Here is a 25,415-nt window from a genome sequence, read left to right as displayed (position 1 = left end):
GTTAAGCATCTGCCTTCGGCTCAGGTCATGATCCCAAGGTCCTGGGATCGAGTCCCACATCAGGCTCCCTGCTCCGTGGGAAGCCCGCTTCTGCCTCTGCTCCTCACCCTGCTTGTACGCTCTCGTTCTCTCAAATAAACGAATAAAATCTTCAAAAAAAAAAAAAAAAGGGTGCCGGATTTCTTTTTGGAATAAGAACAATTTCTAAAATTGATTATGTTGATGGTTGCTGAGCTCTGAACTCTTTAAAGCCATTGAACTGCGTAGGGTCAGCTGTGAATGACACGGTATGTGCACTGTATCTCAATAAAGTTGTCAGGAGAACAGGCAGCAGCCCGAGAGAAGGGGAGCACAGCGAGCAAGGCTGAGGACATGTGGCCTCAAAGGCCAGCAGAACTAGAATTCAAGGCTTGTGGGGAACACAATCCAAATGGAAAGTATGCTTCTGGGCACCAGGGCTACACTGGCTGGGGCCATGCTGCTGGCGTGTCAAGCCTGGCCCCAGCCAGGAAGAGTCCACCATGGCGTTCCACACCCTGGGCATTGAGTCAGTGCTTCCTGGAAGCTGGGGCAACGTCACAGAAAGCTTGGTGGGCATCTGGCCCCAGGGATGCCCACTGCCAGCCAACTGGAGGGGAGACGGAGCCTGAGAGGCTGGTGGCCAGGAGAACGCAGCTCCCTTTCTTGCTGTCTCCACCTGGGAGGGCTGAGGGCACAGAACACCAAAGACCGGACGGCTTACACACACACTGCTCACAGCTCCAGCGGCCGGCCAAGTCCAAGACCGGGGAGCCGGCAGACTGGGTGTGTGCTTGCAGCCCCGCTCACAAATGACCATCTCGCCACGCCCTCACGAGGCAGGGGGTGCACGGAGCTCTCTGGGGCTGCATCCTCACGACCTGATCACCTGTACCTCCGCTGCCACCACACTGAGGATGAGTTGTCAAGTATTTGGGGGGGGATACAGACACCCTGTGTGCGGCTCTGCCTCCCTGTTCCTTCGCTACTGTGGGGCTGTGTATGGGCCACACACAGTCCGGGCCTTCGACCCGCTGCCCCTGCGGCTGCTCGGGGAAATCGCACGACTGAAAGGACTCACAGCCAGGCATTCGGCCTGTAGCAACACGTGACTCAACAGAACTACCAGGCTGGACAAATCTTTTATTGACCATCTCCCTTCTGTGCACAGGACGCACGTGTGTGTCACACACACACACAGCCTGTGACGGTTTCCCATTACCTGCCTGAGTCCTCACCCCTTCACTGGGAGCTTGGTGCCAGCTGAGGGCTCGAGTCCAGGCAATGAGCTCACCTGAGTCCAGGGGCAGACAGCATCCCAGCGTGCTCGCCAGGACCCCGGACAGCCAGAAGCCTTCAGTTCCTCCCGAGAAGGCACTTCAGGCACAATGTCTTCCAGCACTGAGCCTTAGCATCTCTCCTTGAATACTGTCTTTGAACCTCAGACTTTTAAGTACAGAGTGGCCTGTTTTCCTCTCCACCCCAGAGAGGCCTGCCAGGCCCTGTGTGCCTCTCATTCCCACCCTGCGCCCCTCTGCCCACCCTGCCGGGTGCCCTCCATATCTCACACTCAGGCTTGGGCCCCCAGCTCTGGGGCCTCCTGAGCTCGGGGGCGGGGTGCTGCTGCCCAGGGGCCTGGCCATGCGACCCTGGAAGACTCCTCTGCAGTGGCTCTCCCACTGACTGAGGGCCAAAATGGGAGCTCAGGATTCCAGGCTTTTCTTCCTGCTGAATGCTTTTAAGGTTCTCATCACACATTACTATCCTGTCTCTTTCCAAAGATGGTCTGAGGTGGCTTTCGGGTACGTTTGGTCCTCAGGCCCCTCCTCTGCAGGGCAGCAGCTCACCCTGTCAAAGGAATGCCAGGCCACCGGGCTAATGTCCCAACCCCCCAGCCTAGCCCACAAGCCCTTCTGCAGCCCAGGCTCCGGCTGCCCCCTCCTCCCGCTCCAGGCTCACTGGCCCCAGCCCTCACCCCACATGCTGCCCCTGCCCCGGGGACCGCTGCCCTCTCCAACCACGGTCTCTGGGCCCAGCTGCTCCTTCTGTGTACTTTCACAGCCCTGGGCAGACCTCTACTAAGCCTTTCCATCGCACAGGACCGTCCCGTTTGCTAATCTGTTGCTCCCACCAGACGTTAAGCCCCTTGGTGGCCAGAGCCCCTGTGCAATTGATCTTTGTATCTCAGATGCTTGGCACATGAGAGGTGCAAAATAAATGCTGGATGACCGAATGACTGCACGATGGAGGCTCAGGGATGCTCTGTGGCTGGCTCCCGGGGATGGGCTGTGGATTCTTGCTGGGACAGAACGCGACCACAGGCTCAGAGGAAGAAAATTCAGGGCAATGCCCAGGGCTCAAGAGGTCCACATTTAAAGGCAAACACTTCACACAGGAACATAGGCATATATACAGACACATGTGCGCTCGTGTACACATGCCGCCCTTCCCTAACACCCTGGGGCTAGGGGGGCCCTAAGGCTCCTCTGGCTCCACACCGCCCCAGCCGGAGTTCTTCTGAAGCTCTTGGAAGAAGAGCCGTCTCTGGAGGCTTCTCAGGCTCTCTAGGTCCTCAGCAGAGAGCTGCTTGGCCGATGTCCCCAGGTCCTGTTCTTCTTCCTCTTCCTCCATTTCCGTAAGTCCTTCAGGGGGCTGTGGGGAGCTCCTGGAGATATAGCCCTGGTCGGACTGCACGGACTGCCGCTGCTCCCCCTCATAGGGCGTGCAGAGGTCTTTGAGGGCCACTGCAGCTCTGTCCCAGCCCTCCTGGGCCTGGCAGCTCAGACTCTGCTGGAAGAGTGAGAACATCAAGCCTTCGAGCTGCTGCCTTACATCTTCTGGGACGTAGTTGGGAGATGCCACTGGGGTGCTGCAGAGAGGCGGGGCCTCTGAGTCCACAGGGAGGCAGAGGACACTGTTCCGCCGCGGGCCGCAGCCCTCCAGCAGCGGGCAGGCCTCGTCGCCCCCGACCACGGCCAGCCGGCCCACTGTGCTGCTCTCAACGGCTGGAGGGACGGGTTCCACGGCCTGAGCCGAAGGGACCTCGTCCACTAGGAGCACTGCGGTTTGGAGGGCCTGGGCTGCCAGCTCTCCTTGGGGCTGGAGTTGAGGTTCCAGTCTTGACAGCCCTCTTCCTTCCTCACTGACAAGCAGATCTCCCACCAGGCAGCCCTCAGAGGTGGGTTCGTGCACCAGGGGTTTCTGCTTGATGATCCCTCTTACTGGTGGCAGCAGGGGCTCTTCAAACACCTCTTCGTCCAGGGACGGGAAGTCCTGGTCATCCGCTGAGCAAAGGTTCTCGCGCTCAAACCAGTCTGGGCACTGGACTTGCCACTCCCGGAACCTCTCCACGGCCTCCTTGAGCTGCCAGCCGCTCGGGTTCTGCAGGTAGTTCTCACCTGTGAGCTCCCCAACGCGGTGCATCCGGCCAGGTTCAAACATCTCCAGGTCCTGGATCCGGAAGTAAACTTCCTCAAACCTGTCCATGAGTGGGTACCTGGAAGTGATGTTGAAGAGGTCGGGGATATCACTCTCACTACTGATGTCACGGAAGTAGCAGACAATGTAGGTGCCGAAGCAGGCTGGCTTCTTGAAGTCTGGTAGGATCATGTTCATGGCTGCAGTGAAAAGGTCACCTGCGGGCTTCCAGCGGTCACACCGGAGCTGGACAGCCGGCTCCTCCCAGCCGAGGATGGCCTGCCACTTGGCCCGGGTGCCTCGGGAGCACAGGATGATGATCTTGGAGTTGGTCTCCACCATCTCCTGCTTCTGGCGGCCCACCCAGGTCATGACCCCCACCTCTGAGATGACCTGCTCCTCCAGCAGGTCGAGGGCCACCTCGGTGCCACAGACGGTGAGCAGGAACTGGGCGAACTTCAGGACCACGTCCACGTAGAGAGGGTGGTCGGCAGAGTAGACAATCCAGACCTTCCTGGGCTTCAGGGGTGGAGGGGTCAGGCTGGTCTCGGGCAGGACATCTGAGGGAAACAAGGAAAGCCAGGCCCCCAGGTTTGGGTGTGTACCTGGGCTGATCCTCAGACAGCCCAGGGGGCGTCTGGACCAGGCAGACACCGGTTCCCTAGTCTAAGTAATGCAACCGAGGCCTTGGAATAAGCCAGATGTTGCTCTTTCACCCGTTCTGGCTGCCTGAAAAGAATTACCATGTGGTGCCTTCTGGGAGAGTGCATTTCTTTCTCAAGATTCCTATCTGGCCTTGAGCCTATACTTTAATTATTGTAATTAAAAAGCAAAATAGGCACAAAGGCCTCTCTATGGAATACAAATATCTGTTATAGGTAGGACCTCTTTTCATCAAAGATGGTACCCTTCCCTTCCTTTCCTTGTCCAAGTGATTTCAAAAATGGTATCCCAGCCTTGCCATTTGTGGTTCTCTCTGTGTGGGGGTCCTAGAAGGTGGGTCCTCCAAGCTGAGGTCTCCTGAAGGAAATCAGGAGTTAAACTGCAGAAGGCAACCCACCCCTGTGTCTCAAGAGAACCTTCCATCATGCCTTTGACAGCAACACTCACCGAACCCACCCCACCCACACCAGGAAATACTGACCTGTGTATTTGGTGTCATTACCATATTTTTCACGATGAGACCCTGAAAGAAAAAAAAAAAAAACACTGGAGCAGCTCTTTTGGAAGAGAAATAGGGACCAATTCCCAGGGGCATCTGAAGGAGTGCTGTCCCACCCCTGACCCAGGACAGACGGTCAGGGAGGGCAGTCGGAGGCAGTTGCCAGATGCTTCAGGACCTTCACAGGACACCGGGCTGTGAGGAGCCGCTCAGTGTGACTCCCAGGTCTGCCATCAACAGCTGTGAGATCTGGGAAAGTTACTAAGGCCTCCGAAACTCAGTTTCTTCCTCTGTAAAAGGGGTCTGTGCAGCAGGGATTGAATGAGATTGTATCTGTGCAGTCAGCTGGGGTCACGAATATTCTGCAGCACTGACCCAGCCAGGACCCCCAGCATGGTGACTAGGGGTTCCCCCCATGTCCCTTGTTCTAGCAATGGTTCCTCTCCTCCCCATAGTCTGGCCACCCCTGAGGAAACGCCCCATGGCAGGGAAAGCTCTTCCCCAGACTCATCCTTGCAAGAGGCTTACAACACATCTCCAGAAGCAGCCCCCATCAGGCCTGTTTACAACATTTCCTCCTGGTATTTCTGAGGTGAGAAAGGGAAACAACATTCTTAGGCAACTGCTCCCCCAGAGATACAAAGAAGGGAACTGTGGTCTAGGAGTCAGCTCCTCGGTGACATGGCAGTATGCACTGAACCCATGGGTAGCCAAGGAAGACTTTTTTAAAAAAGATTTTATTTATTTATTTGAGAATGAGAGAGCACGAGAGGGGGGAGGGTCAGAGGGAGAAGCAGACTGACTCTCTGCTGAGCAGGGAGCCCGACGCGGGACTCGATCCCGGGACTCCAGGATCATGACCTGAGCCGAAGACAGCCGCTTAACCAACTGAGCCACCCAGGCGCCCCAAGGAAGACTTTTTGAACCAGAATTTCAATTCCCACCTCTTGGGCCTTTTCCCAGAACTACCAAAAGACAGTCGAACAAGTGTCCTTTCCTTCACCCCATGGTGTGGGGCACACTTCAATACAAGGTCAGAAATGCAACAACAGAAATGAAGCAAAAAGCCTCCGTGGCATCTATGAAGAGCTTTACAGTTTATAAAGCACTCACGGGGGCGCCTGGGTGGCTCAGTCGGTTAAGTGTCCGACTCTTGGCTTTGGCTCAGGTCATGAGATGGAGCCCCATGTGGGGCTCAGCACTCAGCGGGGAGTCCGCTTGAGATTCTTCCTCTTTCTCTCCCCTTTCCTTCTGCCCGCCCCCCCCAATCAATCAATCAATCAATCAATCTTTAAAGCACTCACGGAGATGTTAACTTATCTGACCCTGAAACAGTCCTGTGGAGAAGTGCCCTCACAGTGGGTCTTCCAGGGCCTGCTGTGGTAGTCTCCCCATCACACAAGAATTAATAATGATTAATACTTAATCCTGATGAGCCTTGAAAGTGCGGAAATAGCTCTTAGACCACTGAAGAAAGGGCGTGGGGCCGCGGAGGGGCAGGGGAAGGCCGAGCCCCTCACCTGGAGGCCCATGTGCTCTCCTGCTCAGCACTTGGCCAGAGAGGGCTGCAGGGAGAGGAGCTGCTACCTCCCAGCACTCCCTGGTCAGTGCCTTCCATGGCTAGACCATTCAATCCGCACCACAACCTTGAGAGGGAGGGGTCATTATCCCAGTTCACAGAAGACAAAACCAAATCTAGGGTTTGTTCAGCAAGCTGCCTATGCCTGCAAAGCAGGGAGGCGGAGCTGCAAGCCGCATCCGTTTATCCTGGGCCCACCCAGAGCTTCCTCTATCACATCGTGCTGTCCCTTGCTGTTCTTCCTGACAGATGTACGTGCATCTGGGGGCTGCAGGATGGGCTCATTCAGGTTCTCCCACCTGCCTGGCTGATCATGTCTGAGGCAGGGAAACCCTACCTTAGCTCCTTCCATCCAGTTTGTTTTAATACTATTAATTTTGGTAGCAATAAACATAATTGTGGCTAACATATGTTGAGCAAATATGCGCCAGGCTCAAGGCTAAAAAGTCATATACGTTATTGCATGTAGTCTTTATATTCGTTTTGTGATATGGGTATCTTTATAATCTCCTTTTCATAAAAGAGGAACCCGAGGCTCAGAGAATGAAGTAATGTGCCCAGGGAGTAAGCAGTGGAGCTGGGATCTGAGCCCACTTCAGCCTTCCCGCAGGCTGAGTTCCTGACAAGGGAGCTTGCCGTGGCCAAAGAGAGACAATGTCAGTAGTTCACTTGGGTTGGGGGGCCTGGGACTGCAGGGTGCCCTCTGAGTACAGCCTTGCAGAGACTGGAGTGGGAAGAGGAAGGCGTGGGAAGAAAGAGAGGAACAGAGAGGCAAACCCCATGACGCCCCTTACCGGGTAGCCTCCAGGTCATGCAGACGATCAGCAGGATGACAGAACCCACCAGCAGGATGGAGATGCCCGTGATGAACCCGTACACCCACAGGGGTATGTAGTCTGTGGGAAGTGGGAACAGCATGAGTGACGTGGCGGAGGACGCCCGCTCCGCCAGCCCCGAGCTCCTCCAGCCCCGCTGCCCAGCCCCTGGGCTGTCCTCTCTGGCCTGTGCCATGATATGCTGGTGACCTCCACCCCCGGGCTGGCCACCCAGTTCAGCCTTGTCTGCCTGGCTCCAGGCGAGGCTCAGTCAGGGACTTCTCATGTGGCTCCTGAGGAAGGGCCCCTGGGAACTCCTGCAGCACGATGGGAAGGACTGCCGGCCTTACCTGCAATTGAGACTGCAATGAGAACAAAGGGAAAATAGTATTCGTTATTAGCAGTAATCACAAAACCCATCGCTGACACCCATGGGGGCCTGCTGGTGACGTTGGCCCTACCCTGAGCGCTCCAGACACCCGCTCAACTTAATGATGTCTACAGGAAACACCCAAGCTGCCGGCCTGCTAAGAGAGGCCCCAAATCCCACCCGGGAGGCCAGATCCTCCTCCAGGCCCATGTAAAGGCTGTGGCTCAGGCTGCGGCGGCTTCTTTGTGGGCGGTGGGCCGCGGAGCAGGGCATGGGGAGGGACGGGCAGCTCTGCCGCTTTCCTGGTGTGTGATCTTGGACAAGTTACTGAGCATCTCTGTGCCTCTATTTCCTCATCTACGAACTGGGGGAGGGACGCTCTACTTCATGGCACCAGGAGTCACAATCCGTGGGGTTTAAAAGTGGACATGGTAAAGCACTTCGTGGTCCATACTAAAACTCTCGGACAAGGACGATCCACAGTTCTTCAGTCACAGAAGTTCAGGATCAGAAAGGTTACATATTTTGTCCAGGGCTACACAGCTAATGAAAGGCAGTCAGGAGTCCAACCCAGGAGTGTCTCTACGGCCCCACATTGCAGGCCTGAATAACTCCAAGTAAAATTAAAGCCCGCCCCCACCCTCAGCACGAGGTCAGGGCTCAGCTCAAGGTGCCGGCCTTCCTTTACCCTCACCCCCTGAGAACGCCCCAGAGCAGCCATACACTCCCTACCTGGAGCCTCTGGAATTTCTGGGCAAGGGAGGCTTATGGAGTGTCTGAGACAGTCGTTGAGACAGCTACTGAAGAAGGGCTGGATCTGGGGGCGCAGAGAAAGCGGGGGACAGTGGGCCACTGAGACGCTGGGTGGGGAGGCTCGGGCCCTCTGCGAGTGTGCTCTTGCCAGCAGGGGCTCCCGGAGGGAGCAGAGCCTGGCCGGCTACTCTGGGACGCCCACGGGCCTGCCAGGCAGATTGCCCATAGGCTACCGGGCGCCAAGAAGCCCTGCCGGGGAGGCCGGGAATATACAGGGCTGGGGAAGGCAAAGAGGAGGCCTCCCCAGGCAGGGAGCCCCAGGGGGTCGGGGTGCCAGGTCCTCGGAGAAAGCACGAGTCCTTGGGCGGCCCGCCTCCCCTACTTGGCCCCTCTAGGCGGAGGGCCCGCCTGTGCATGTGCTCCCACACCTGCCGGGGCCATCCGCACCCACCTGCACTTGGTGGCGGCAGCACCAGTTCTGGTCTGACAGTGTGAGCGTGACGTTGGCCCGCCGGTGGGCGTCCTCGAGTGCGGGCTGCAGGGAGGTGGGAGGGGGGTCAGGCTGGACGGGCACGAGCTTGCCGCAGCGCTAAAGGCAGCTGCCGGGAACACGGCCATTGCTGTCCAGCGCGCCCAAGGAAGGCTTTCCGGGTTTCTGGAAAAGTTCCCTACAGCAACTGGCTCATTGTTGATTCAGGAGCACATCTAGTGACTGGTTTTTCTCTCTTTGCTTTGACTGCTGGGGATTGTGGGGACACATCTGTGTTCACAGCCAACGGCATGACACACATTTTCTGTAGTAACCCCACCCTGGCTTCCTCTTGTTTCCTCATCTTTATTTCCCCTTTGTCTTAATACCACATTTAAAACTCTTCAGGTCCTTTTTGGAACAGGTGGGATAAAAAAAACCAGAGCAAAGAGAACCAGGGGTACTGTGTGGAAGGAGGATCTGAGAGGATGGGGGAGGTAAGCAGGGCAGAGATCAACTATACAACGGAGCCAAAGGAAGGATCCACCACAGACCCGACTCTACACCCGCCACATATGAGAAGGAAAGACAAGGAGCTGAGCAGCACAGAACTGGGATCAACCAAGCACAGTACTGGGTGGCTTGAAGCTTGGGGAGGGGGCGTAGAGCTACCTGAGAGGGCCAGGACAGTGACGGCCTTACGTCGGGCACCATGAGGACACGATGGAAGCAGCTCTGGTTCTCCGTGTGTGGAAAGCTGGTCAGCAGGATCTGGTAAGGGGTAGACTCGTTCCACAGCGTGAAGCTCACCCGCAGCTGCTGGGCCTCCAGGGTCTCTGCCGTGATGTTGGGGTCCCACAGGCTGCCTGCCCAGGGCACAGACACGGGTTGGGAGTGAGGGGGTGGTGTGTGTGTGCACCCGAGTAAAGCTCCCCCAGCAAGGCCGCTGGCTGTGGTTACCTGAGCTCACACACGGTGTGGTCCTCCTCATCCTGGGGTCTTCGCAGCCTGCCAACCCGGAGAAAGGGGAAACCACTAAGCCTCTGTCTTAGAAAGTTTGCTCTTCCAGACTCCTGACACCATGGACAACCACCTCTTTCCTTCTGGGGAGTCTGGTCAAAGACGGCCCCGTCAAAGCAAGCTCCAGGACTGAACTGCTGCCAAGGGCCAGAGGCCCCACAGAACTGGGGGTTGACCTGCTTGTGTCCTCCCTGGTCTCTCACAGAACCTTCCAGACTCCACTCCCGGGCTTGCTGAGAGTCTCGGCCGACTCTAGTTCCTCCCCCCACCCTCTCCGCCCGCCCCCAGGCTTCTCTGCAGGTTGCCTCTGACTCTTGACAGGGGCAGAAGTACTTTATTCCTTCGCAGCAGTGCTTCTCAAACTTTCCTGTGCATCACCCTGGGTAGTTTCTGGATGCAGTCGGTCTGGGGAGGGCCCATGAAAACCTGCATTTCTAACAAGCTCCCAGGTAATTCAAGGATGCCACTGGCTTAGGGACTGCCCTGAGGACCACTGCTCCATAGACATCTTCCTGCCTTCCCTTCCCCAGTGGCCTTGCCTGTAACATTTTCACTTTGGTTTAAGAAGACATGTGACAGGTGTGAACTGCTGTGACAGGGACTGAGTCAGTCTACTGTAGGAACAAAGGAAGGGCCTGGGGGGCTGTTCACTCATTTGACAAGCGCTTATGAACACCCGACCTGTTTCAGGCACTGGTTTAGGCACTAGAGATATAGTGGTGAATAAGGGAGAGTCCCTGCCCTCTGGAGAGCACATTCCAGTAGAAGAGACCAAAGAAAACAAACAGTATAATGTAACGTCACAAAAATATCATGATAATGTGTAAGGGAGTGATGGGTAACGTGAAGAAAAATAAAAGCAGGGTAAGCAGATTGTGTGTGTGTGTGTGTGAAGGCTGTCATCATCCTTAACAAGCATGTTTCTGAACTGCCTACTACAGGCAAGGCAATGGGAGGCTCGGGAGCTTGCGTGGATGGGTGTGAGCCCCAGACCCTGTCCTCAAGGGGGCTGGGGCTCCAGACGGAGTCAGCTGTGAACAATGGGAAATGTAGGTTGTGGCTGAGATGCTGGGAGGACAGAGAACTAGAAGGGGCACAGACATCAGACGACACTTTAGAAGATCAGCCCCGTGGTCTTTCCTGGGCAGGACGGACCTGAGGGGAAGAGGGGATGGTGTCGCACATGGGATGGTGGCAGATAAATGCAGGTAGGATATGGGGTAAAAAGTGAAGAACCAGGCAGGGCAGGTGGGAAATGAAACAAGACAAACGTGCAGAGCGAGGTGATGAGGGACGAGGCTTGAAGCGGGGGTTAAACTCTCCTCAGAGCGGCTGGTCTTCCCGACGTTTCCTGGGCAGGAGGTCCCCAGCCGTGGCGTCTGTTCATTCTGTAGGTACCACGTGCTGACAATGGCAGCCACGGAGGGCCCAGCTGAGCGGGAGGCTGATGTCTGAGCCACCTACTGGTTTCTCTCGAACAGGAAGAGCCGAGTGGTGAAAGGAATGGCTTGGGAGGGCGCTCTTACCGGGCACGGGGAAGTTCTTGGACTGGTGATTTGGGTCCCCGTCAGGGATGGGTTTGGGCAGGTGGTGAACGGTCACCTCATAGTCCTGGCCAGGTTCTACCACAAAGTGGCTGAAGGTAAAATGCCACTGAAGAGAGGGAGGAAGGGGAGGTTGGACAGGTCACACACACACCTCTCACCCAGCGGTGTGTGCCCAGAGAACTCCACCCCTGCCCGCCCCCTGAAAGGTCCGAGAAACAGGGGAAGAAAACCACCACAGCAAGATCCAAAATCCGAGGGAGGTGCGTCTCTGCTCTTGGTTTCCTCTGGTCTTTGATGCCTACCTAAAAAACCTAGATCTGGCGTCAGCAGTAGACAGCAGTGTCATATGCCAGAGAATCTGGGGAAAGCCGAAACAGCCCTCCTCCCTGGTCAGCCCTCTCAGACTCCAGAACGATGGGGTGAGGGAACTGGCCAGAGGACTCCGGGCTAGTGGGAGAGCCAGCACACAAGAGGCAGCTAAAAACCGTTTGTTAAGGGACTCTTCCTCCTTAAATGGGAAAGCCGGGATCTCTTGAGAATGTTCTGAAGCACAAAAGTGCAGAGAGAGGGCTACAGATCCCCACTCAGCGTGCGCCTGCAATCACCTCTGCTGGAGATTACAGAAGGTATGAGGATACTTTCTGGAGGGTGCAGATGACACATATTGATTCCAACTTCCATCCTCATTAGTGTGGGAGTGGATGGGGGTGTGCGGTCCTTTGCTTCTAAGTCGTTCTAGGCACCTGGGCCTCACCATCCAGCCAGCAGTCAAGTTTGGGGGTCCTCATTAAATACAGGGGAAGGGAACTGTCTTGGCTGCTTGCGTTTGTGGGAGATCTGCAAACAGACACTTTTGCAGATTTTAACTGGCAAGTTTTCAGACTGGAGCTTGCCTCAGAATCACTTGGTAGGCTGGTTCAACACCGACTGCTGGGCCCCAGCCTCAGCATTTCTGATTCTGGAAGTCGGAGGTGGGGCCCTAGCTTCTGCATTTCTAACTGGTTTGCAGGGCATGCCCATGCTGCCAGCCCTGGGACCACACTCTTGTGAACCGATGCTTTAAACACACTAGATGAGAATCAACCTTTTACCCTCGGGCAGTGAGCAGCAAAATAAATAGAAACTGCTGCAGAACTCCCCCGCTTGTGCCCACAGCCACTGCAGTTCCCAGGTCTGGGCAAAGCTGCTCCTTCCTGGAGGCAGGCCCCACATTAGCCTCAGTCACACAGGAAGAGAACAGGAGTGGGGCTGTGCAAGGCCTTCGACTCAACTTCCTTTACGCTGAACAACTAGGGAAAGTTGGGAGCAAAAGCAGGGGTGGGCATGTCTGGGAAGTCTTCAAAAACACTTTCGCTCCTTGCTATCAGTAGAGGAACACAATGTGCTCTGGAGCCGGCTGCTTACCCGCTTGCGATGATGTTGCAGTTTGGACAGAAACTCAAACTTGACGCACAAGCGTTCATTGGTGTTCAGCTGCAGGACAGATAACTCTGCACCCTCCAGGAAGAGGATGCTGGCTGCAGGTCGGAGGGAGAAGAGACGAACAGAGGCAGGTCAACAAAGACAAACCACTGGGCGTGGAACTTCCCTGTTATGCTTACTCACTCTTGAAAGAAAATCTGTTCACTGTACCTAACCCTCCACTTCCTGCTCCCTCCAGCTCACTCTTGGGCTTGGTGGAGCCCACGGCCTTGCAGAGGTTACTTCCCAGCTGGGCAAGGACAAGTGAAACTTTACACTGGGCCAGAGGCAAAGGCTTTGCAGATTTGTGGCCAGGATGTTGACAACATGGCCTGGGTGTCAAACCTGGCTGTCCCCATCCTTGGAGAGGCTCAGGTAGGCACCAGGGGCTGGAGACTTATAAGGAGGATGACCTCCCCCAGGCCCTGGTCACAAATGTGGGGCTGGCTCTTGTTAACCCCAAACTTCCCGATTCTGTCATACGACTCTCTATCCCTGAAGAGGTTTTGGCGGGGGGAGTGTTGTCTTAGAAAATGCTAGCCCCTAGGGGCACTTGGCTGGCTCAGTAGGTGGAGCATGTGACTCTCGATCTTGGGGTCATGAGTCTGAGCCCCACGTTAGGTGTGGAGATTACTTAAAAAAAAATGTCTGCCCCTAAATTAAGGGAAAAAGCACACTGGCCAGTGTGTTACCATTTTCCAATAAATATTTGGTACCACAGTCAGAGAATGAACCACTTGACTTTCTTTCTGGGGTGATAAGGATTTTAGGCTGAAGGAGGGATGGTGGGTTGAGAAGACACCATCATGGGTTAATATCTAAAACACTAAAAAAGTATTCATTTACTGCATGAAATGATGGAGGCTTTCAGCATGAAATCTGGGCCCTCGTGTCTGAGGACGGGACGGGGAGCCCCATTCTGAGTCTGGTGAGAGAGCCGGTGGTTTGGTGTGTGGACTCACCTGGAAGAGGGTTGAACCTCCCAGGGCCCCCACCCTCCCGACACGCCCACTCACCGTCTGTCTGCAGGGTCCACCTGATGCGGGCTACAGGCAGTAGGTCTCCATGCTGGGTCTGGGCAAAGTCCAGGTGGACCTGGACATCTTTGGGGGATGAAGGGGTCAGATTTCGAGGGTGGATCCAGCTGTCATCCAGGCAGGTACCTGGAGCCAGAAAATGCAGGAATCAGAGATCCCCACGCTCTGCAAGAGCCTGAAGCTGCAGGAGAACGAGGCGTGCAAGCAAGATGCCCCAGCGGTGGCTCCAGAGAGCTCGATCGTACACACGCAGGGGCCTGTGACCCTCGGCTGGCTGAGTCCCTGCAAATCTCTTAAGTCTAAAGGGCATTTTAGGACAGGAGACAAAGCATGAAACTTGGTTTTGCGATAAAGCAGTGAAACGGGGCACAGGAAGGATGGGGTAGTGATAAAAGTTGATTTATACTATATGCCTGGGTTCGTCCCTAATTAGCACAGACACTTGAAGTGTGTGCCTCCTTCTTGAATTAAAACACAAAACAGGATCAACATCACAGATGTCTCTCACTTTCCAGTGACAAGCTCTGGCAAATCAAATCGTATTGTAGACACACCAGGGCAGCACCCCAGACAATGTTTTCAAAACCTAAATGACAATTCTGTGTCTCACTTCCTGACTTTTGCATAATGGATATTCTTGATAGGAAATGCAGGTGTACAGAGCCTGGACTCTCAAGGATCCCTCCTGCTGAAGGCTGTCACCCCCATCTGGAGCCTAGGTGGAGGGGCAGCGCTCCTGTCAGACAGCGGCATGAGGTTAGCACTTTATTAACAAGGCAACAACAGGATGAACAAAAACAGACGACTTACTATTCTTCACTGCACAGTTTAGCCCCTGCGGAAGAAAGGAAGGAGGTAATTACAGCTGTGAAGGCATGGTAATTCACAAGCCAGGCTTCCCATGCTCCCCTTGGCTCATTCTCAAGAATACAATGTACACAGCACCACCCTCCCTTCTGGGGGCCGCTCGTGGGGCAGGGAATCACAGTCTCCTCCCGCTTCTCCCACCCGCCCATCCGAGGAGAAACAGGATGGCAAGTGGGTCCGGTGGATGACAACATGGAAAGGGCATTTTCTGAGTAACTGTTAACAGCTGGGAACTTCCCCCTTTTAAAACACACTGAGAGGGTTCTCTTTTGGGGCACCCCGCTGAAAAGCCCTCTAAATACCCTGGGGCTTCCCACCTCCCGTCTGGACAACAGCGTGGGCAGAGAAGCGAACAAAACCACAGCTCCTGCGACAGGGTCAGCTATGGAAAATTCACCAACTCCCTACAAGCTCCCATAGGTGCCAGCCCCTGATCTGGGTGACCAGACATATTATTTCACTAATCCTCACACACACTTAGGACTGTTACCCTCAGCCCCGTTTTATAGATCAGAAAACTGAAGCACAAATGCCACCTTATGCTGCCTCCTACTTTGGCAATATGTGTGAACTCTCTAACCCAGAAGAACTCTGGAGAGCCAGATTTAGAAGCCTAATTACAAACAGTAGGAAATGCAATCACTGGTTTCAGTTTGGCCAGCTGACTCTTCTTGGGAAGACACGCACACACATCCTTGGAGCTGAGTCAACTTACCACCACTTACCAGCTAAGTGACTTTAGGCCAGATACCAAACATTGCGAGGCCTTGGATTTCTTCAACTGTAAAATCAGAATTACCATAATACTACCTTCATAGCATTGGTGGGAATTAAATGATACACATATAAAGACCCTGGGGCAGGGAGTGGGCTGGTAGTGATGGCGGTGTGGAAGGGAGCCCTTCACTTTCCACTTCTAATATATCTGTATTACAAGAAGTTTCAAACAGCAGAAATGTATTTGTGTATTAATTATACAATTAAATAAAATAATACAGTGCCCTCGGACTGTTAAATAGGCAGCCTTTAAACAACCCTAAGAAAATCATGATGAGGAATTTTGTTGGCTGCAGTGCCTGGGGAACTGTCATTGCCTGCTCAATGACACAATATTTGTCCAGTGTCTGGGACACAATGGCCGCTCTTTAATTATTGGCTGCCCTTCCTTAGAGCTTGGCATTTAGTAAGCGTTCAATAAATGGAAGCTCTTATTAAAAGGGGTGACCTCCACATATTCAGATTTGGCTTTGATTCTGGAGCCAGGAAGAACTCAGGCTCAGGTATTTCTAGTTATCCAGTCTGGCAAAACGGACCGATCATGTGGAGTAAAAAGTCAGATGTTGAAGCAGATCAGGAATACAATTTTGAGGACAACAGAGGGATTTGGTAAATGCGTGTAAATCTGGTGTTGGGGTCAGCACCTGCCTTTCTCTCAAGAGGGAGCAGAGAGACAGGGTTAAAGATGGGAGAAGATGCTCGGCCACCAGGGTTCATTCACAAAGCGGATACAGGAATAATATCCTTGAGCACGCTCCAGGACTGATTCGAAGCATGCCATTTCATCCATACCCTACCTTCTGGGATGCTAGTTCATGAGCCCTTGGGGTCCTGTCCAGCTCCTGGTGCTGAATTCTCACTCACCCAGGGCCACTGAAACCCTGTGAGGCGCTCGTCACGCGTTCAACAAGATCCACTAGCTGCCTCTGCTCACTCTAGAGTCACTGTGTTTCCTGGCCGGTGAGGAGATTAACTTCCATGCACATGCTCATTTCTCTTCCCACCAGAAACTCCTAGGACTGGGGCACAGAGGACAAGAAACTGCTATCTACTATGGAATATTATGTAAAGATTAAAGAGAATTAGTTATGTAGATATCTACTGACCTGGAGTGATGCTTAAGATGTGTTGATGAGTGAGAAACATAAGCAAAGAACTTCTTATCATATGATCCAATTTTCTATGGAAATAAGTGATGAAAAAACCCTTCCCATATATTTACATATGATGAATATAATTGTATGAACATATAAAAATATTTGGACAGTTATATAGCAGGTTGTTAACACACGGGTTATTGGGGGTAAAGGGATGGAAGCAGAAGAGATAGAGAGGGAAAATGAGGGGAAAAAGATTTAAATGGAAGAGAAAATATGCATATCAGTGAAATATCGAGTAACACATTCCATTAGAGGTCACAGCATGTTGATCATATACATACATTATCCTCTTCCCCTCCCCAAACCATAGGAAAGTTCTAGGAATGAGAACATTTTTAGAAATTTTCATGGACAAAGAAGAAACATCAGTGGACAAAAGATGTGAACAAATTAAAAAAACATTTTTTTTTAGATTTTATTTATCTATTTGAGAGAGAGAGAGAGACAGCATAAGCAGGGGGCACCGCAGGCAGCAGGAGAAGCAGGCTCCCTGCTGAGCAAGGAGCTCGATCGTGAGCTGAGCCGAAGGTGGACGCTTAACCAACTGAGCCACCCAGGCGCCCCGAGAACAAATTTTTATTTTATTTTAAAGATTTATTTATCTGAGAGAGTGAGAATGAGAGAGAGAGAGAGCACATGAGAGGGGGGAGGGTCAGAGGGAGAAGCAGACTCCCTGCCAAGCAGGGAGCCCGATGTGGGACTCGATCCCGGGACTCCAGGATCATGACCTGAGCAGAAGGCAGTCGCTCAACCAACTGAGCCACCCAGGCGCCCCAACAAATTTTTATTTTTATTTTATTTTTTAAAAATATTTTATTTATTTATTTGAGAGAGAGAGAGAGAGAGCACAAGCAGGGGGAGCTGCAGGCAGAGGGAGGAGACTCCCCTCTGAGCAGGGAGCCCGATGCGGGACTCGATACCAGGACCCTGGGATCATGACCTGAGCCGAAGGCAGACGCCCAACTGCTGAACCATCCAGGTGCCCAGAGAACAAATTTTTTTAAAAGCCAAAGTGGAAGGAGGAGTAGGCAAATGGCTCAGGTCAAGCGGGAAAAGAACAAGAAAGAAGCCAACAGAACCTTTTAAAGCATCAGGTCTTATACTTAACTAATGAATCATTGAACACTGCATCAAGGACTAATTATGTACTATACAGTGGCTAACTGAACATAAAAAAAAAAAAAAAAAGAAGGCATCAGGTCTTAAGGGTATCACATGTCCGGGGAGGTAGTATAAACAAAGGAGCTGAAGCGGGTGCGGTTCAGTGAAGGTCTACATAGGGAATGTTGGAACCTTCGCCTCTTTCCCTGCTCTGATCATAGAATGCTGGCAGCCAAGCCCTGGAAAAGACCTCCCGATTCTGACATTTGAGAGTCCACTCATAGGGCATGTTCACCATTAGCTTGACTCCCTATAGTAAAGTCAATAAGCCCTACCTACACAGAGTATTTAATCAGCTTTTCAGGACCTTATTCTTTTAAAACAATTTTTATTAAGTTTTTCATTTTAATTTCAGTATAGTTAACATACAGTGTTATATTAGTTTTAGATGTACACTATCGTGATTCAACACTTCCATACATTACTCGGTGCTCATCATGATTAGGACCTCATTCTTTCTTTCCTTTTTTTTTTTTTTTAAAGATTTTATTTATTTATTTGACAGAGAGAGACACAGCGAGAGAGGGAACACAAGCAGGGGGAGTGGGAGGGGGAGAAGCAGGCTTCCCGCGGAGCAGGGAGCCCGACATGGGGCTCGATCCCAGGACCCTGGGATCATGACCTGAGCCGAAGGCGGACGCTTAATGACTGAGCCACCCAGGTGCCCCAGGACCTCATTCTTAAAATATTCTCAGACAGGGGCGCCTGGGTGGCTCAGTTGGTTAAGCGTCCGCCTTCGGCTCAGCTCAGGATCGAGCTCCTTGCTCAGCAGGGAGCCTGCTTCTCCCGCTGCCTGCGGTGCCCCCTGCTTATGCTGTCTCTCTCTCTCTCAAATAGATCAATAAAATCTTGGTAAAATGAGCAAGCAGAGAATAAAAATGAACCTTGGAGATAAAATACCCCATAGAAGGGTTGTGCTGTAATTCAGGAAACTTCTCTGAAAGTAGAATGAACAGAAACAGAAATAGGAAAGAAAATATATGACTATTTATTGAATCAGTCAGGAAATCAAGGTATGATTAACTGGATTTCCAGAAGATTATATAGAAAATAGAGGGGAAGAAATTAAAAAGCAAAGAAAAACACTCCAGAACTAAAGGATACATATTTCCAAATTAAAAAGTTTCCCTGAATGGCCTGGAAAAAAGGCCCAGAACAAGGTCCAACATCATGAAACTTCTGGAATACCAGGAAGAAGAAGATCTAAATATTTCCAGAGCGGGGAAAAGTAGGGTGCCACACACAGACAGGAAGGCATTGGCCTCCTCAGCATCTGTACTGTTTGCTAGAAGGCAACAGAACAATGCCTCCGTAACTCTGAGGGGACATTATCTTTAACCTGTGATTTTTATGCCCAGCCAAATTAATAAACGGTGTGAGGGTATATATGTGTATATATTTCCCTCACATCCTTATCCATTTTCTTAGGAAACTGCAGAAGGATATGTTCCAGCAGAATGAGGGAGGCAGGCTCTGGGAAGACAGACAGAGGGTCCAGAACAGGATACTGAGTACAAGAGTTGTGCCACAGCCTAGACAGGGGTCCGTCCAGGCTGGAGCTGGAGAAGGCGGGGTTCCAGGAGGGAGTTCTCTGGGGGGAGAGGGAATGGAATCAATGGAATAGCTGATGTTTGGGGAAAACAACATCTGACAAATCTGACAGAAAAAACTGACTGACTACATGGAAAATTATGGAAGAATTAAAGCACTTATCATCTCAGAAGGGGAAAAGGAATTACACCAGAAAAGGAATATAATCAAAGTACACCTACTGGCCTCAGCAGTGAAGATTACTTACTTGTTACAAACACGAACGATGGATTTCACTAAAATTGTGATGTGGGAGAAATGTAAAAAATTTAAATTTTTATCTATTATGAGTCAATAGGCAATATCGAACATTGACAAGTCAAGAATAACAATATAAGTACATTTAGAAATGTGGAGGCAAATGCCAGGGGGAAAAAAACCTAAAATAAATGTAAGTGATCATCTTTGGGAAACAGTTTTAGGGAGTGGCGAGGGCTGGGACAGAGATCTGTCGGTTTGGGTTCTCTTTTTCTTTTTTTTTTTAAAGATCTTATTTATTTACTTGAGAGGGCGCATGCAGGTGCACACAGGGGGTGGGGCAGAGGAAGAGGGACAAGCAGACTCCATGCTAAATGCAGAACCCGAAGCGAGGCTCGATCTCAGACCCTGAGATCATGATCTGAGCTGAAATCAAGAGTCCGAGGCTTAACCGACTGAGCCACCCAGGCACCTCCCCTGCATTATCCCATTTTTACTGATGAAAAAACTGAGACACAGAGAGGTCAGTTAAGTGGCCCAAGGTCCCACAGAGCTGACACTCAAACCCATGCAGTTCTACTCCAGAATTCATGCTCTGAATCACTGCTGTACCGTCTAAGTGGGAAAAAAAAAAAAAAAAAAAAGGACACCTGCAGCAGGTAAGCCAATATTCTCTGTCTATAGTGGTGAAGATTAAAAGGAAGAAATTTATTTCACTGTGTCTAAGTCTGTGCATTCAACGGTCAAGACCAAGTGCCTGGTAAGGAAAGGTGGGCTCTGAAGTCACGTACCACGTGGATTCTCAGCCCAGCACTGGGTAGCGGGGTGACCTTCGGCCAGTTACCCAGCCTCTCTAGAAGGGGTCAGTGGTGTGGCCTGGAAGGTTGTTGTGAGTGTGGAGGGAAGCTGTGCAGGTGAACCCCCTGTACAGTGCCTGGCACAGAGCTACAGGTGAATGTTATGCCCTGGCACCTTCCGAAGCTACAACACACGTAGTCTGGTGCTTTACCTCCATGGAAATCTGCTCTCCCCGTAACCCTGTGAGGCGAAGATCTTTTGTACGGGGGAACACTGGCTCCCCAGTGGAATGACTGACCCTGGGCTGCACAGCGGGTGAGCGGGGAAGCCCAGCGTGGAGCCCAGGCCTTCTGACTGGCATGGCCTCTCCCCTACATGGCCCTGCTGGGTGCTGCTGGCAGCTGATATCACAGTCTCTAGATGGAAGGCCTGTTGGGAGCGGGCAGGGTGCGAGGTATGTTGGCCAAGGGACGTGTTAACTGCAGCAAGCCCAGCCCTGACTGCCAGAATGCCTCTACCACGTAAAAGCATCCCCAGAACACGTTTTACACCAGGAGAGTGGAATGGTAACCGGAAGGTAACGGTTAAATCTAACCCTTGTTCTGCCCCAAGTCTAAACCACAAAGTGCTCAGGAAAGAAAAAAAGAATTTTTAAGACAACATACATCCTGTCCATAAAACGGTGTGTTAACACTCAAAGTGACCAAATCCAAGTCATTGTCTTCCCTTGAGGGCTCTCCTCTGGGCTAGCAGTCATGGGTGACGTGTGAGAAAGCCTGGGCCGGGGGAAGGGCCAACAGGGGGGTAGGGGGTGGGGGGGGCGGTGGTGGAGACTGCTCAGGACAGGGAAATGCAATTACTTATGATTTCTTCAATATCGATTTCTGTGGGGAACTCAAGAGTAATCTGGGTTTTGAGGTGTTAAACTCAGGAAGCCAGAAACAGTGCTATGCCTGGTCTCAGGTAATCACTGCACTTCAAGCAGAGCCGATCACTCATTCGTTCATTCACTCACTCATTCCTTTGACTTTCATTCCACAAATACTTATCAAGCTCCCACATCCTGTGCTTGCAGCACTGAGCTAGTAGCAGAACAGAACAGGTCTGCAGAAGGCTCCTGTCTGTCTTGGGAGACAGTCACTGAGTGCTCAATCCAACCAGGCTTTGGATAGGCATTTATATATTCTGGAAAGTGGTTCGGACACACTTTGCAATGGCTCATCCATCTCTTGCTTGTGGAAGTAGGACACCCAGGCGAAGGAGCAGGCAGCCTAAGCTGCTCAAGCTTGCAGAGATTCTAGGTTGTGAAGTCAGGATGCAAATGCAGGTGCTCTGAGGCCAAGTTTGTGGCCTTCCCTCCCCTCATTATATTATGCTGCATCCACTGAAACACCAATGGAGGCAGAGAAATCTGAAGGGTTTGTTGCTTTCTTTTTAAAGGGACTAGTCCATGAAGCAGGGAAGCTGCCTGTCCATGGAGATGAGCCGGTTGTGAGCCAGGTGTGTAGGTAGAGGCAGGGTGGGGGAAGAACGTGGGAGATCACAGAAAACTCTGGCCAGTAAGTATCCCTTTCCAGCCCTGCCCCTGCTCCTGACTTTCAGGAGTGCTTCCCACTGAGCAATTAAAGTCAAACACAGCCTAGCTCTCACACCAGGCTGCCATGGGGCCATGGAGTCCCTACCTCCCTTTCTAGCTTCTTCTCTCACTTCCTGCCACACACACCCTCCACTGCAGCCACACACCTTTTCCTGCCCACCCAAGGGCCTTGGCTCAGCCCCTTTCCGCCACCTGGACTGCTCCACCACTGGTGTTTTGGAGGCCCCCACCATCCCTCAGCGTTGCCCAAATGGCTTATTGGCCATGAAGAACATCCCAGCTGGAAATAATTTTTCTTTTCCTTGGAATTCTGTACACTCTCTGGTTGCACAAAGAGCACTTGCTACAGGCTGTCTTGCACCACAGTTAGCACCGTCAAGCCTTTTCCCCTCCTAGATGATTTAAGTTGCTGGACATTAGGGTCCCAGGGGTGCTTCCTGATAGTTTCAGTTCAGAGCAACAGTAGTACCTTGTATTTTGCAGGCACTTGGCAAATGGCCACCAAAAAATGAACACCGAATTCTCTAGGTAGGATAGTTCTATACTGAGTTGTGGGATCTGCTAAGCATATATCCCCTGCTTTGCCTAAAAGTGGGAGTTACAAGACCATTTCCCAACATCTTTCATATTAAAAAAAAAAAAAATCCTGCTAAATAGTCACTCATCCTCCACCCTCTTTTGGCAAAACCTCCACAAAATTAGATAAGGAGAAATATCTCCTTGGTTGTTTCACATCCTCTGACTCAGTTACTGGGTCAGAAGTGATGGAGGGGAGGGGGCTGAGGAAACCAGAGAGAAAGTGGAAGAGAGAGGGCAGCTTTGAGGGAAGAAGTTGTGGAGGTGGGCACGGTGTTTTGCTGTTTGTTTTTTTCCCCTTAAGATGGTCCTCCACAAAAGGGCACTACCCAAGGGGTGGGTGTGTCACTTCCTGTGAGCACAGCGAGGGTACTACTTGACAGGTACAAACTGGACCCTAGGGGTGGTGATGGTGGGAGCTGGAAAGGCGGTGTCTTAATCCTCTGCCCCGTCCTCAGGGCTTCGTCCCTCTGGAGAGGTGTCGCCCGGGGTCGGCCGGCTGCCCTCGGCACAACTGTCCCCGTCTCACCGCTCCGAGCCCTTAGCCCCCACAGGCCGTCCGGGCTCGCGCGCAAGGCTCTAGGACCGCGGGGTCCCTCCCGGGGAGTGGGGCCGAGATCCGACCGGGCCCCAGACTTCCGCACAGTCGCCCCCGATCCGAATGCCGGGGGCTGGCGGGACTCCTTTGAGGGGAAGCTCTCGAGGTCCGGATGGGTCTCCCGGGCCCGCCCCGACACCACGGGGATTTGCCGGGCGCACGGCGTGGAGGCCGCTCCGGGCCAGTCCTGGCTCCTCCGAAGGGCCCTCCCCACCTCCCTTTCTAACTGACCCTGCCCCGCCTCTCTGGCCGACCCCGCGGCTCCCTCTCCTTCCTCGAACCGCAGGGCCCTCGCGGCGGCGCTCCCGCCTCCTGCCCAGGACGCCGGGTCGGGTCGTTTCCCCTGAAAACTCGCTCTGTTCTCTGGTCCACCCCGCAACTCCCACCGCTCCGAGGGTCCTCCCGAGCGTGCCCGCTCTTTGTGGCCGAGCCTCGTACCCACTGAGACCCCCCAGCGCAGACTTCCCGGCCCAGGGCACCTCGGCCGCCCCCGCAGCATCCTCGGGGCGCGTCGGGGTCTCTCTTACCTCCTGGGAGCAGACTGGCGTCGGGTGGTCCAGGAGCCGCGGGGAGGCGCGAGCCGGGGCCAGCCCGCTCAGGAGCAGGGGCAGCAGCAGCCGCCCCAGCGGGAGCCCCAGGAGGACGGGTGGGCCGCGGCGCGGAGTCCCCATGGCCCCGCACTGTCGCGGAGCGCTCGCAGCCCGCGGCTGGGGCACTGCAGGGGACCGGCCCTGGGCTTCCCCTTCCGCCGAGAAGCTCAGAGTTGGCTCTTCTTCGCCGGCTTCCGGCTTCTAGCCGCCCAGGGGGCGGGCCGCCAAGGGGCAGGGCTTGGGCCCGGGACCCGGCGCCGCGCTGGGCCTTCCTTCGGCGGTGCGTCCAGGTGCGCGCTCCTCCCCGCGCTCCTCGGCCCGGCGTCCGCGGCCGGGCACCCGCACCCGCGCGCACGTTTCCCGCCGCCCCGGCCGCTGCGGTCGCCTGTCTCTCGGGCCCCCTCCCGTTCTCAAATTTCATCCCGGCTCTTAGCCGCGAGCCTCAGCGCCCGACTTCAGTCCCTTCTCCCTTTGCCCTCGTCCCTGATCAGCCTTCTCTGGGCTTTCTTTTCAGTCCCTGGACGTCAGGCCCCAGCTCGAGGCTGCAAGGAAGTCCGTTTTCGTAGTCTCTGTCCCTCTATTCCCACGCCCTGGACACTCCGGGGTCTGGCTCTGCCTTCCCTGGCTTTCCTTTCGTTTCTCAAGCACCGGCGGCTGCCGGCTCCGACGCATTTCTCGGTTGGGTCCCGGGGAAGGAAAAGGGAGCAGTCATTCCCCACACAGTTGGCGCCCACTTTGCGAGACTGGATTGCCGGGGCGGGGGGCAGGCCCCCGGTTTGGGACCATTCTGCGTGCCCACAGCGCCCCAGACCGCCGCACATCCCGAGACTTACTCCACGTCCGCTGGCGGACGGCGCCCGTGATCCCAGCTCCTAGTCTCCCGTCCTGACGACCGATGATCCTCTGGAACGAGAGCTGACTGCATGCTCTCGCGTCCGGACCCCCAGACCATCCACCCTCCATCCCAAGTCGGGCGCAGGTCTCCCCTCTCCTGGCTCCCTCCAGGCCCCAGCCCCGGCTTGAGGCTTCGAGCCTCGGCCTCCCGCGTTTCACCCTGCCCGCTCCTAGCACATCTGCCTTTCGCAAACTGCTTCGTATCCCCTTGCTCCGTTTCCCTACACCCGCCGTCGCCCGCATTTTCTTCCCAGTCAGGTCTAATCGCCTCGCCTGACCTTTGACACCCACGGAATCTAGACGTGCTTGGCTTTTCCCTGCGTTTCGCACTCACCCGGACTGAATGGAGCTGCCAGGTCTGGGGCGGTGGCTTTTCTCACTGTCCCAAGCAGCCACCGCCCCTTCCCGCTGCCCAAGGCCCGCTGGCGACCCTCTGCTAGACCCTGCCACCTGACAGGCCCCGGCTCGATTAGGCCTCAAGCTCCGTGGTCTCCGAACATCTTTACTTGTTTATTTCTAAAAGAAGTCTTGAAAACTCTGCATCCTCTCACCCATTTTTAAGATGACACCTAAAACTTTTCGTCCTGTACATAAACAGAGGTAGAGGATATAAATGTTCTTAAAATTTGACATTTGTAGTGGGCAGCATCTGAGATGGCTCCCGGGATCCCCCGTCCTGGTGGTCACATCCTTTTGTATCTCCCTCCCCTTGAGTGTGGCCTGAGCCTCGTGCCTTGATTCCAGCAATAGAATACTAATAGAATAAGACAAACGTGATGTGAGACGATGTTACTTACAGGATTAAGCTAAAAAGACCATGGTTTCTGTTGTTCAGCCTCTTTCTGGGTTGCAGTGAGCTGCCGTGCGAAAGGCCCAAAGTCAAGGAATTGAGAAAGGCCTCAACAGTCAGTTAGAAATCGAGGTCCTCATTTCATAATTATTAGTACATAATTGATCAAAA

At 53.4% G+C, this 25,415-nt stretch overlaps 1 protein-coding gene across 1 annotated transcript; it reads right to left on the bottom strand.

The window, feature by feature from the left end:
• Positions 1 to 151: 151 nt before the first annotated feature.
• IL17RA (interleukin 17 receptor A) lies at positions 152 to 23,765 on the bottom strand. Its single transcript, XM_027593718.2, has 13 exons — positions 23,498 to 23,765; positions 14,459 to 14,483; positions 13,628 to 13,774; positions 12,555 to 12,667; positions 11,130 to 11,256; positions 9,544 to 9,591; positions 9,256 to 9,449; positions 8,566 to 8,649; positions 8,094 to 8,178; positions 7,342 to 7,353; positions 6,971 to 7,072; positions 4,580 to 4,621; positions 152 to 3,995 (listed from the first exon to the last, which is right to left on the bottom strand). Exons 1-13 carry the CDS (start codon positions 23,639 to 23,641, stop codon positions 2,494 to 2,496), a joined length of 2,625 nt encoding a protein of 874 aa, XP_027449519.2. The 5' UTR covers positions 23,642 to 23,765; the 3' UTR covers positions 152 to 2,493.
• Positions 23,766 to 25,415: the final 1,650 nt, after the last annotated feature.

Source organism: Zalophus californianus, chromosome 9 (assembly GCF_009762305.2).
Source record: "Zalophus californianus isolate mZalCal1 chromosome 9, mZalCal1.pri.v2, whole genome shotgun sequence".
NCBI lineage: Eukaryota > Metazoa > Chordata > Mammalia > Carnivora > Otariidae > Zalophus > Zalophus californianus.
This window is presented reverse-complemented; position numbering and strand designations above follow the sequence as displayed.

Excerpts from the sequence above, each read along its gene's own strand:
- IL17RA (XM_027593718.2), bottom strand. The coding sequence starts at position 23,641 with ATGGGGACTCCGCGCCGCGGCCCACCCGTCCTCCTGGGGCTCCCGCTG. Across the intron at positions 14,484-23,497 it reads CGCCAGTCTGCTCCCAGGAG|GGGCTAAACTGTGCAGTGAA; the intron begins GTAAGAGAGACC and ends TTTCTTCCGCAG. Across the intron at positions 3,996-4,579 it reads TAATGACACCAAATACACAG|ATGTCCTGCCCGAGACCAGC; the intron begins GTCAGTATTTCC and ends TGTTTCCCTCAG.